This window comes from Stegodyphus dumicola, chromosome 10, assembly GCF_044657685.1.
Source record: "Stegodyphus dumicola isolate Sdum_Otavi_A_Nest chromosome 10, ASM4465768v1".
Taxonomy (NCBI): Eukaryota; Metazoa; Arthropoda; class Arachnida; order Araneae; family Eresidae; genus Stegodyphus; species Stegodyphus dumicola.
This window is the reverse complement of record NC_140777.1, coordinates 62,432,004-62,446,260: the sequence shown is the minus strand read 5'-3', so window position 1 is coordinate 62,446,260 and position 14,257 is coordinate 62,432,004. Positions and strand designations below refer to the sequence as shown.

At 32.2% G+C, this 14,257-nt stretch overlaps 1 protein-coding gene across 1 annotated transcript in view; it reads left to right on the top strand.

Moving 5' to 3' along the window:
- The window catches only part of ash1 (histone-lysine N-methyltransferase ash1), a 136,254-nt gene that overhangs the window by 96,147 nt on the left and 25,850 nt on the right, over nt 1-14,257 (top strand). The window contains exons 21-23 of the mRNA XM_085824991.1: nt 5,732-5,915; nt 12,926-13,010; nt 13,575-13,756. Coding sequence (XP_085681117.1) covers nt 5,732-5,915; nt 12,926-13,010; nt 13,575-13,756 — 451 coding nt within the window. The remainder of the gene's footprint in view (nt 1-5,731; nt 5,916-12,925; nt 13,011-13,574; nt 13,757-14,257) is intronic.

Here is a 14,257-nt window from a genome sequence, read left to right as displayed (position 1 = left end):
GAGACAGTGTTTTGATGAAGCAAAGTTACAGAGCAATTTTATATATTGCACAGCTTGCCTTTCTGCCTTTTACAGGGAGACTTCTGGTTTTTCATCACTTTTCTTGATCTCTTGGTAGATGATTGAATCTCCTGTTTTTTAATTTTTAGCCTTTGCTAAGTAAAATGTTTCTCATGAATAAATAAAATTTAAATTATTCTATTTCCATTTCACCACCTCTAATGATTTTCAGAAAAATATTTCTTATTATTAAATTTATTTCATCTAGATTGCACTTTTTTCTTATTACATTTTATTAATTTTGCTATCTTAATTTTTTTTATTAAATTTTATTTGATGTGAGTTGTCTTAATCCACAGTAGATATTTGTAGATTTTTATATGAAGATTCAAACAGGCAGTTAATATTTGTATTTAATTTTGTTTTACATCAATAAATGGTACGCTACTAAGTTTATCCACTCAGCTGAATATCCAAATAAATGCCAGTATGTTTTACAATTGAATTGCAAATAGTTCAATAACCTGAATTTACATTATAAATTGAATTAAAGGCAGTTTGGAGTTCCTTGGGAAAGGTATCACCATGTAGTGTGAAAACCTCATAGATTTCTCACAGAAATGTCCTGTCTTTTATAAGCTTTTATTGTGTCCACTCATGTTGTTTCATTGTGAGTGGAATTTTGTCATTGAATTGTAGCCTACTTTTTGATAAGCTATCAACTTCAAATTTTGTACACATACATTTGGTCTTTGGCAGTGCAATGAAGTGATTTTTTCAAAATTCAAATTATTTTTTTTTATATCTATAGATTCATACTGTTGTAGATATTTTGGTAAGTGTTTGAATTAATCCTATTGTTATAAACACTAGATTTACGGGACCCATCATTTTGATCGATTTCGGATTTCATGAGCAAAATTATAAAGACCATTATTTTTGTAGTTTTCTAATTTATGTTGACAATTATTGATGCAATGAGATGAATACGTACCCAAATTTAATTCTGTTTAGACCTATCTGTACAGATAGCCGTCAAAATAACGGGTAATCTAGTGTCATAGTTAATTATAATTAACCACTTTTTTATGAAATTATTTTTCTGATGACAAAAGTAAAAGTAGTTATAATGTAGATACTAAATAAAAATCATTATTCAAAGGAAATATCTTTCAATAACTTCAAACCTGATATCAAAACGCTGCAGTTGACCAGAGCAAGAGCTATGTCACGTGATTATCTGTCAGTTGTGTAACATTAAACATCTAAGTGTCAGTTGTGTAACATTAAACATCTAAGTGTTGTGTAACATTAAACATCTAAAGTGTAAAAATTAAGTGTTAGGCTCAAGAGTAAGGAAATCTGTAATTCTTTGTTGGCAGTCAATGTGACAAGATGTTTTAAAAAAAGTTTCTGTTAGTGTGAGCAGAGATGATTGAGAAGAAAGTATTAAAGATTATTATGAGTAATAACGAAATAATTTTAGAATTACAGGTAGGCACTAGTTTTGCTTTATTCTGACAAAATATGAATCTTTAGTCATCATGAGTACTTTCTAAAGAGGTCCTGAATTGCTAGAGAGAATAGTTAGCATCAGCGAAGATTGCTCTGGTATGTTTGTTAACAATAAAACTGCCAGAACTTTTTTACACTGATAAAAACAACTACAAATTCATCAAATTGACGGTTATCTGTAGTTTTGGTGTTAAAATTGTAAGTGTTTTTAAATTACATTAATAATTTTTTAAAGCAAGTACATGTTTTTTCTATACCCATCAATTTGACTGATGTCCATAAATGTAGTTATACAAAAATGTCTGTAAATCTAGTGTTGAATGAACTGTAAATATTTAAATTCATTTAATTGTTGTTTTTGTCTATTATCATAATATTTTCTATTGGTTTATTAACTTATTTCTTTTTTTTAGGGTGATAATTTCAGGGTTTATAAAATGTGTAATTGAGTTCACAACCGTGTGTTTTGCGTATGAGTTTTTATTACTTATGTAGCATTGTATATCTTGCTATTGTGTATCTCACGGGTGGCCAAGCTTTTTGGGAAGAGTGCCACTATCTGGGGGGGGGAGGGATTATGCGTGCCACTTCCAACTTTTCCAGCAAACTATAAAGTAAGAAAAGGTGAAAAAACATTATTTATAGGCTGATTATGGGGTTGTTAGACAAATAGTACGCTTTTTTTCAGCTAAGTCTAAAATAGTGGAGATTTAAAAAATAATATAATAAAAAAAATAAAAGTACAAATTTTGGTTTTATTGTTAGTAAACATTTTTAAAGATTTAGTCAGTTAGGTTATGTATAAAATCAAAGTAACTTGAAACATTTATTTCTAAATAGTTATTAAACAGTCAATACTTACTTAATGTGGCTTTTGAATTTGTAGGTTTTTTTTCACTAATATTAGGATTAGGTCTTGAAGGTGCTAACAAAATTAGGTGTTTTAGGTGCATATCAGTTAATCTTAAACAACATTTTGATTTTATTATGTTTCTAATAGAAAACATGTGTTTACAAACATACATCGATTCAAACCTACAACAATATCTGACGGCTAAATTGTGTAAATTTGGAAAATTGCTTGTTGTTACAAATTTCCAAAATTCAATATGGTTCGGATCACTTGCAGTTAGAATAAGTTCCTTGCTTTTTAGAGTAGTATGGTGCTGTAGATCAATAATTTCGATTTGGATATCAAGTGGGTAACAATTAAAGTCTTGCAGAGAAATTGAAAAAGGATCTGTGAAAAGATCAGCATTATTTTTATCGTCTTAAAAATCACGAAACCTAGTACTGAATGATTCCTGCAAAATGGATATTAAATTTTTAAATCTGTCATAGTTTGGAGCATTATTAACTTTAGTAGCTAGTTCCTGCATTAATGTGAAATATGTTAATTATTTTACTCCAAAATCGAGACAAAAAAGCAAGAGTTTGTTCACAAGATATGTGACTAACTAGGGTAATAAAAATGCAGTCTTTTCACTGTAATCTTAAATTTAAGTTATTTAAGTGTCCCATAATAATGGTAAGAAAAGCTAAATCCCATAGCCAATCTTCATTCTTGAGTAGCGAGCACTCACTGGGCAGTTCATTGTTTTCTTCTAGATATTTTAAAACGCACTTCTTCAAATTTCAAAATCCCACGAGTGCATTTCCTTTGGAAAGCCAACGCATACTACAGTGAAGGAGTAACTTGTTATCTTCCTCCATTTCTTCTGGGAAAGCTCATGAAATCATCATCGATTCAGAGTTTGAGCACGTATTTTGTTGATACAGCACACTACAGTTCAAGAACAGAAGACAAATTTAAGTCATTGGCACAAAGAGCTTCTTGATGGATAATACAATGATACTTAAATACATTTCTTCCCAAATAATTTTCAAGCAATGTAACAAAACCTTTTATCCTGCCAACCATTCCAAGGCATTTCATCTGTCTAATTTTGTCCACTCTACATTGTTAACTTCAATTACATTTTAAAGTTCTTTAAGAATGTCCTCACCTGTAACTAGTTGGCACAAATCAAAAAGTATCAAATTTATCGTTTGTGTAACACACAAATATGCTTAACTGTGCATTGTCTATGATGTCGCAGCTTAAAGTTAATGAAAAGTATTTGCAATATTGTAATCCAGAGGCAATTTGCGTGCCAACTTCCTCACCCTGGTCACCTATACAACACATGACGGTATTTCTAGACAGAGCTATTTTATCAACTATATTTTTGACGTTTATATCACCAACATTTTGGGTGAATATTAAAAGACTTTTTTATTATCTCAGAATAGAGGTTTTCTTCCAGGGTAACAAGAAAATTCATAAGAAGACTTCACTATAATTTCCATTTCGACATTTCCTTTCTGGAACAAGGATTGTTGGCCAGATAAACATGTCTTTTTTTTTTTTTTTTTTTTTTTTTTTTTGTAAAATTTTGTTTGCAAGTTTGATCCGACAGGATATTTACTGTTGAAATCACTATTTATGTTTATCAATCAGTTGTTTATCAATCAATTTTAATAATTCTTTTCGTATTATAAAGCAACAAAGACACACTGCGTTGCGTCGTGGTTTTCGAGACAAATGCAGCACTTTTGCGCCGTGTAGCAGTCGAACGGTTAAATTTTGTGAATATATTAAAATTAATTAATTTTAATATTTGAAGTCTTTGGCAGTTGTCTTCAAAATCTGCATTACACAGAACCTAAGGGTTCTGCAAGTCAAAATAAAGATTCTGAAAGAAAATTATAAATGACTCATATTAATTGGCTATTGTTTATTAACAAAAAATATAAAGATGCATTTAATTAGCTTTGAAAATTAATCAGGAATTTCATCCATGGGCTGTCGACATTCATAACGTGGTATCAGCAACGACATATGTGCAAGAGTAGCTTCATTTTCTTTATTGTTCAAGCTGATGCAAAAACATTTCTTATATAGCTATAAACATTTTAATGCCATTCGGAAGAACATATTGTTGCATGCGTAAGGATTCTCAGTGGATTGAATGCACGCAGAACTGATGATAGCTTGGTAAATTTCTCAAAAGAAACACTTCACGTTCTTGAACTTTCCACAAAAGTACTCGTACAGCTCTTCTCAGTATGACAGAGCACAATCAGTAGTTACACTTCAAACATTAAACCCAATGCAATGCAAAACGCATCTAAAGAGTGAAGCTCACCTGGAGATCTCTCAATACTCCAAAGTCTATCCTGAACTGAGAACTGGGAAACAGGCTCTCTCTCCAGTCTTATGTATTTCTTCCCCGGCCACCAAGGAATTTCCACTCTTCCATTTGCAAAATGATTGGAAGGCATGTAAGGTTAAAGTTACATATAAGAACCCGATGTGGTTACACTTACATAAGAGGATCAATTACATTTATACAGGAACCAGACCCTCACCAAATTTGGTGACAAAAATTACTCACCAAAACCATTGCCAGCTTGGTGGTATCTCGCAGATTTGGCAAGATAGCCATCTATCAATGTTAAATGGACTCGTTCTTGTAATCTTATTTTTCTGGCAAAGCTTCATATTTCTTCAAGCTGTTCATGTTACATTATACAAAATTTATAACAATATTTAAGTAAAAAAGTCTTTCTCAATGTATATGGCTCAAAAAACAAGACAGAAACAAATTAGATGTAGAATATGAAATATTATCACAGATAGCTTCAATAGAGGTCTTTGTGGCAAGCTGACCACTTGCCTAGAGCATATGCTGATGCACCCTGGGGCCCAAGGTCAAGAAAGCAGATTTCTTGGCGCTGCAACCCGTGGCCCACTAGGGCTTCAATAAAGCTCGACCTAGAGGTTTATGTAAAAAAAAATGCAAGCATACCTCAGTCACCATATGTAATGCAACTGTAGATGACTCCTGGAGCATGAATTAATGCTATAAAAGAAATAAATTACATTAATTTTATATTAATAGTTTTTAATAAAGAATAGTACAGTACTTTACTTCAGTTGTCTTTACATAATGTATCTGTAACATATTGATCTACTCTTTAAGTATTTTTTTTAAATATCTTTCTTTAAGCATGGAATGATGTTCACCGAGGCAAAAAACCTTATAGTTCTAAACGGTTCTGTGAATCGACAAAGTTTGAAAACCATTGATCTGTAGTAATAATCAGATTCTGCTGTTAAATATATAATCAATATAGAAATTATTGTTGTTTCTTTTCCTTTTTTTATGAATAGGGGATTGTGTTTATATTCGGCGTGATGATGATGGAACTACACCGACTTCAAATGAAAATGTCCAAGGTCAGATTCTTGGTCAGGGGATGGAAAATGGAGATGCGGCTGCCAGGGAAAGTCTTCGAAGGACAAAAACAGAACAGCTGGATATATTTCGTGTAGAAAGGTTATGGAAAGATGAAAAGTATGTGCATAATTTGATAACAGTTATAAAGAATATTTTGGAAGGTATTAAGTGTGCCCTTGTATAATTTGTTTTATGCAATTGACATTGGAGAAAATCTTTCTTAAAAACCTCAAAATTATTGCTGCAGTTGATCATAGGTATTTCCTGTACTTTTATTAGAAGGAAGCAAAACTGTTTGGGAGCATGGTTAATATGTAATAAAAGTTTATTATATGATATAGATTTGTCAGTTAAATATTAGCATTGATTTAATGATAAGAATTAGGAATTCTAAAAGTATTACCGTTTAGAGAAACAGTGAGTTCCTTAATAATTTGTGCCAATTAGAGACTGTTATGATTGGCTGTTCTTTATATCTTCTTTATATTGGCTGTTCTTTATATCTATGTTCATAAAGGGGTTTATCTTTGCATTTTATTAAATTGTTAAAATTACCTGAAACAATGCAGCTGGTGTAACAGGGGAAAAGTAAATCCTTTGGAATGCTTTAAATTGACTAAAAATTATTTCTCTTTTGTGTAAAATTTTAAATATTTGTAATTCATAGCATTGTTCTTAAAATAAATACTCTGTTCTTAAAATTGGTACACATCCAATCAAGCAGAAGTAAACAGGATGAATTTTGCCATTATTAATAAAATACATTCAATTAACTGTAATATATTTTAAAATTTTTTTCAAATGTGTATTGGTATATCCTGTCATTCAAAATCCTGTTGTCAAAGGTTTATTGGTATATCATGTTGCACACTTGTGTGCAAAATTAAGATAATTTTCAAATTATGTCTGTTTTTACGAAAAGTACTAATTATGCTGGCAAAGAATAATGCAAACATTCTGAGTTGAACACGTATGCTTCATTGTCTGTGGAGCTACGTTGTGTATGGGTTATAAGCACACAAGGCATTTTTGGCAATTTATATGTTCACAGTCCTTCACAACATTCGCTATTTTTAGTTATTAGGTAAAACGCTACAAATGTGTGGATGACAGAGTGAGAGCAGAATTATCAGTAAATTGAAGGCAGGCGAATCAGATGCTACAGAGCTCAATGTAATGACTAGTGCCATCTGCAGTTTGTGGAAAGTTTCAGGACATTGGATCCATATTGAGGATACCTGGACAAGATTGAACGAGGTCCACAAAGACAAATGAGAATCATTATTTGGCACTTTCAGCGTGGTGACATAAAATTGCTGCAGCTTCACATCTTTCACGTAAGCTGTTTTCTGCCACTATAATCCAAGTTTCATAGTCTTAAGTTGCCTGAAGGCTTCGTAAGATAGGGCTGTATGTCAGAAAAACCTGCTGTTTGCATCTTGCTCACTGCAGCACACAAAAAAAATGCATTTACCATGTTGCAGACAACATGCACCTTGGACCAGACTTCAGTGTAGCACCATGCTTTTTATGTATGAGTTGAGATTTGTCCTGCACACTGATTCTTGCTGTTCCTGTACTTGGGTAGAGCCTATCCACGATAACATCCCTCCATCATCAGGGAAAAGGGTCATTACAGATGTGGAGGTGTAATGATTTGGGCAGGCATTATGTTTGATGGCCATGTACTCCTGCATGTGTTTGCTAAAGGCTTCCTGAATGCTATGAGGTATAGAGAGGAGATATTAGAATCTTATATTTGAATTTTCAGGAGCACAGATGAACCTGGATTCCTGTTAATAGACGACAATGCTTGTCCACGGAGAGCTCAGCTGGTTTGCGATTACCTGGAAAGTGTGAATTGGGCAGCCAGGCTGGATGTTCATTTTCGGCGTATCTGTATCTGGAGGGAGTCTGGAATGTAATACTGTTCCTGCATCATCAGGGAAAGGGTTATTATAGTGGTGGAGGTGTAATGATTTAGACAGGCATTATGTTGGATGGCTGCACATCCCTGCAGTTTGACAAAGGTTCCCAGCCTTACTGCTGAGGTATAGAGAGGAGATCTTGGATGTTCTACTTTTCAGGGTCGCAGTTGGTCCTGGGTTCTTGTTAATGGATGACAATCCATTAACAAGAACCCAGGACCAATGGATGACAATCCATTAACCAGAATCACATAAGAACCATTAACACACTTGTCCACATAATGCTCAGTTGATCGTAAGTTACATGGAAAGTGAGGATATTCATCGCATGAATTGGCCAGCTATATCTCCTAACCTTAACCTTATAGAGCATATCTGAGACATTCTTGGGAGGGATATATCATCTCTTCCATCCAAGAGTTGAAAACAGCCTTATTGCAAGAGTAGGATTAACTATCCAAGGGACTCCTCAACTGTCTCCTGTCCAATATGCCATCACACTGTCTGGCTGGGAGAGCAATCTATACCTATGTAGATTCATTTTCAATTTGATATCACAATGTGGATCCAGTATGCCATCACACTGTCTGGCTAGGAGAGCAATCTATACTCATGTAGAATCATTTTCAATTTGATATCACAATGTGGATTTTGGACATCCCTTCTCTGTTAGCTGTACTGATAATATTGAATATGTAAAATGACTTGAATGGTACATCGCTTTCTCTATTATAAATGTGTATTCATACAGAATTTCATTGAAATCTGTCGTATAGTTCAGAAATTTGGCATAATGTGCCAGTTCTCTTAATTTTGCTCACAAATGTCTAATATTTAATGAGGAGGATGTAAATAACCTGTAATAGTAGATGTAGCTCAATTAAGCAAATGCTGTGAGTAAAAGCTTGATCATTGATTTTGAAATTTATGGTAAGATATTTAAGATTGCAGATAATCAGTTCTATTCACAACTTAAATATCTGTTGTGAGTTAGAGATGCTGATAAAATTTAGTTTTGAAATTGGTAAAATAATTTGCTTTAAAGTTTAATTTAATTTTTATAAAATCGAAAGTATAATTTAATATTATTGTTGAGTTCTAAATACACTGTTGTAGGTTTTTATGAAGCTGAGTGATTAAAAGAACATTGTAGTAGATGTGTTTTAGAGTACAATTATGTTTGTGAGATAAGAATCCACTGGCCAAAGAATGACTAAAGTCAGCAGTCTCAAACTGGCAGCCTCTGAAGCAATTTTACAGGGCCCATAAATTAATTGACATTATTGTGACAAGAATTTAAAGAAAAAATAAAGATTTTAATGGTTTGAAATCCATTTTTACAGTATTTTCGTTACCAAAACTTAACATTTGTAATGCTCCAAGAAATTTGCAAATTGAGCTACTTAATTTATACTGTGATACAAATCTTATTTAGAGATTAAAATTTGATTAGCTTTTATTTGTACTTGTCCAAAGACAAATATCCTCAGTGACAAACTTTTGTAATAAAAGTAATTGCTTTGTTTGGGTGTATGTTTACACATGAAATTTTTTTTTCCATACTTGAAAATTAATAAATCTAAAAAAACGACAACTAGATTGCAGGGAACATCTACAGTTCGTTGTGAAGGTACTTTCTAGTAATTTTTCTCCAAAGTTGCAAACTTTATCAAAGCTGAAATGCCATGAGGCGTTGTAGCCAAGAGTTGTAATATGAAATGAAGAAATTTATAATTATTTACGTATAAAAATGTATTCTTTGTGCATGCATCATAGAATAGTGTAATAAATAAAAGAAAAATAATAAGTTAACATTTATTTTCAAGTTTTGTCTTTCTTGGGAAATTTTTGTTATTTGCCGACTTTTAATGCAAGCTGAAAGTCAGTTATTTAGTGAGTTTTTACTTCAGTGAAGTAGAACTATTTAAAAATAAGTGTCAGTATAAATTGTTGTTTATGTGTGCTTTGACAACTGTGTAGTAAAAAATATTTTTAATTTAGTTAATTTTTTTCATTTTCTTTGTTCAATTCTTGCCCGTGAACTGCTTTCAGATTATGCATTCCTTCCCCATGCAATTCCTGTTTGAGGCTGGTAACTAAAACCATGCGTATCATATTTCATCTTGTATTTGGTACCGATAAGGTCTACGAGGCTGCATGGAGTTTTTACAGTTTTCATTTTATTTGACAATGATATGAGCCATCTGTATTCAAAGAGTCCTTCACAAAGGAATCCATGCTCTGAAATGAAAGTAACCCTTGAGTGCTTTCATGTTCAATAAATTGTCAGCAATGAGGCCTCTTTTTTGAGAGTAGTAAGAGCTGTAGCATGGGAGAAAGAGTTTATGTCGTAAATCATGGCTTAAGTATTTTTGATTTTATTTCTGATCACAAAGCTGTGGCGTCTTCATTGAAACTTTTTTGTAGTGATTAAGGTGATGTGATGGCAATCTATATTTTGACATCTTTCTCTTTGAGACATGAAAGCACAAAAATTTGAATCTTGGTGATTGAACCAACTTGACGATGTAGAGGTTATAGTGTTTTTCTTTTCCACTGATTATATTCTGTCAAAAATGAAAATAAAAGTGAGAAACTTACGTAAAGACTGTAAAACAAACTTTAAAAAATTAAGAACGGGAAACTATTTAGTGGTGACATTTACCTTTATTTCTCATTGCCAACTTGTCAACTATGCTATGGTTACAAGTAAATGCTTTGTGGTTGTATTTAATCCTAACCCTCTATCCTGCTATTTTAATGAGCAGCATGAAATTAACAAAATTTGCTCATCCTGCGATTTTTGCTGGTATGCAGAGTTTCTTTCTATTAAAAGTTTACGCTTTATTCCCCTCCTCCCCTTTTTTTATATTTTTTTGGTTGATAATGCATTTTCTACTTTCAGTCATATTTTGGCACCTAAATTTTTGTATTTGCCTTGAGTTCTTTAACTATTTTGCAGAATGCTACTGCTATTATCATTTTCATAATATAGCTGCATGAAGCATTCAGTGAGAAATAGAATGTATGCTTTTTATGATATTTTCTGATACTGGAAATGATTGTAGTTAGAAGATAGCAATAGTGAAACAGATTATTTCTAGCACTCATCTCCAGATAGTGACAAATCTGAAAATGATTCAATAACTATCCAAAATATTCAGCAATAGTGTAAAATAGATATAAAAAATATTCAGTCAGCTCCTACTTCATTTCCCTTAGTTTGAAATCGAGGAATAACCATGAATATGATGCATAATTGAACTATTTTCTATTATTATGACTTTTGGAACATGTGGTGTACATGGAAGAGCCAGTTTTATTCTCAAACTTTTGAGATTGACAGATCATTTTGCAAGCCACATACCTGTAATCTCGTTAAAAAAATGCTTTACAGATAGTGTGCTCTTTGTTGCTTAAAAAGAATCTGGAACTGGCAAAAAAAATTCGTGAGTAAAACAACTTTGGTGGAAAGAATATGAAGTAGTGCTTTGCCTAGAAACATCTTTTGAAATTTACTGCACTAAATTTCTAGTGTGATTTGTTTAAATATTGAATATTTTCATTAATATACATACCTTAAATTTGTATTTTATAAAATCATAATTTAGTCAGGATTTATTTTCAGAAATTTTGTCTTTATATGATTATTCTTAAAATTAATTTTTATGGAAGTATGTTCTTATGCATGATATCTGCATCAAAATGTCTTGGTTACAAAAATGTACTGCATACACTGTGTTTCAAAAAGAATATACGTATTACAAATTGTTATTTTGTCCAAACTATTGATCAGTGAGCCTCGGCTCGGCTATTTCCGAAACGAATACATAGTCTAGTTTATATTAATAGTTGCTAGATGTTAGTTGTTTTCTGTTTTGCGTGGTAACCATCACATGTTTAAAATGGCTACTCCACAGCAGAAATCATTTTGTGTTCTCGAGTTTGGGAAGTGCAAAGACGTTTCAAGTTGAGGTACCAAAGTGATCATCTGAATGGATAGAACATTTGCAGATGGTATCGACAGTTTGTAAATACAGGATGTGTATGTAAAGGAAAGAGTTCTGGCCACCGTCATGTTCCCGACAAAAATGTTGCACAATTCAAACTGCTTTCCAACGAAGTCCTTCAAAATCAACTTGTTGTGCCAGTTGGGAGTTAGAACTGCCTACGACAACAATATGGCGTGTTTTGAGATGTCGGTTGGTTATGAAGCCATACAAGTTACATTTGTTACAGACTCTACTTCCTGATGACAAACGCAAACATATGGAATTTTGTTATGAGATTATTGATGCTATTGACAATTATAACACTTTTGCACAACGCATCGTGTTCAGTGATGAAGCGACTTTTCATGTTAATGGTCATATAAACAAACACAATGTTCGAATTTGGGGCCACATGCAGCCATTGAACATGTACGAGATTCACCCAAAATCAATGTGTTTTGTGTGACATCATGATCATCTGTTTACAGCCCATTCTTCTTTGATGGAAACGTTGTTAACAATCAGCAGTATCTCACTATGTTACAAAACTGGTTGTTTCCGAGGCTGCACGAAGACAGACAACTTCATTTTTCAACAAAATGGGGCACTCACTGATGTCCTCACTGTTGTCGCCAAGTGCGTGATTATCTGAATGAAACTCTATTGAACCGTTGGATTGGTCTTCAAGGAGCTGGAGACTTGACATGTCTCAGCTGGCCTCCATGGTCACCGGATTTGATACCCTGTGACTTCTTCCTGTGAGGTTTCATTAAAGACAATGTTTATGTACCACCACTCCCACAGAACCTGGAAGAGGTGAAGAACTGGATCCATCCTAGCATCAGTTACGTTGGACATGCTTGCCCAAATATGGGAGGAATTTGAGTATTGTTCATGTTGCTGATTGGGGGACATATTAAACATCTGTAATCTGAACTTGAGAGGTTCGCACATATGTGTGTAAAGTTTCATATTCGTATGTCGTACATTTTAATAAATATATGCATTCAAAATATGTGTATTCTTTTTGAACACTCTGTATTTTGATTCTGAAATTCATGTAGATTTGAAATATATAATGAAAAAATATCCACTTTTTATATGAAAATTGAGATGTCATAGAGACTTTAAAAATTTTTCTGTCAAACCTATTATCAACATTTTCCTCCCTTTATGTCGATGTTATACAAAACTCTTTCTTTTATAGGAATAACAAATTTGCTTTTGGCCACCATTATTTACGTCCCCATGAAACATACCATGAACCATCTAGGAAGTTTTTTGCCAATGAGGTAAGTATTACTCATTTACACATAGTTTTTATAATGATAAAAAAAAAAAAAAAAAAAAAAAAGGTTCTTTTTTACTTTAGCTATGCAAAATATTTTTCATTTCCATTTATTAAAAGTACTTTTATTATTTATAAGATGCTTAGAAATTTTTTAAATAAAAGCGCAATATGATAAATTGCTCATTACTGCTTTAACAGAACAATTTTAAAAAAAAGTTTTTATACTTTTTAGAAGTATTCATTTGCTACTAGAAAATAACTTGCTGAGAGCTAATAATAAATGGTTATTGTATGTAATAGCTTATGAAATTGTAATATATGCTTTCTAATTAAGAGAAATTATTCTCGGACATTGCTTGTATGAAATATGGACAGGAATGAATCGGGACTGAGGTAAAATAGCAGATAAATGTAAAAGATTTAAAAAAAAAAAAAAAAAGCATTTGAATGATGTTTCACTTTAATATATATATCAAACAGTATAATATTAGTTTCGAGTGTATTAGTATATTGGAAGGGAAAGTGTTGATTTGATATGATTTTTTTTTTTTTTTTTTAAATCTAGGTTTTCAGAGTACCATTGTATGAAATTATTTCATTTGACTTAATTGTTGGCCAGTGTTGTGTATTAGACCTACCTACATATTGTAAAGGACGTCCCAAAGGGTACAAAGAAGATGATGTATACATCTGCGAGTATCGTGTTGATAAAACAGCTCATTTCTTCAACAAAATATCAAAAATAAAGTAAGTAATTCAGCACAGTAGGAAAACTGATTGTAAAATTAAATTCATTGAAGAAATTTGATATCTTAGTGTTGAGTTTTTATAATGTTAAGAATTAGTTTAGTGCAAAAAGTTTATTGAATACCTAAGAAGATGCAGTGAAACTGCAATTCATGAAATTAATTCTTTTTCCATAAAAATTTATAAACCAAAAAAATGTTTGTGTGAAATTCATATAGAATGGATTAATCTATAGGTCATTACTTATCTTAATTTTGCAGCTGTTCTTTGTCTACCGGCTTATAATGCAAAGGCAGTAGAAATCATTAAATCTATGACAAGAAAGATAAATACAGTATTAGACAGATAAAAATTTAATTTTAATATACCTGTAGAAAGAGGAGTAAATGGTAAGTGATGGAGTAGAGAAGGGGTAACTGATGAAGTAGAGAAAGGAAATGCATGTTATATTAATATTTATATGAGGAGTCTCTCTACATATAATTATTGGGTAACTGACTA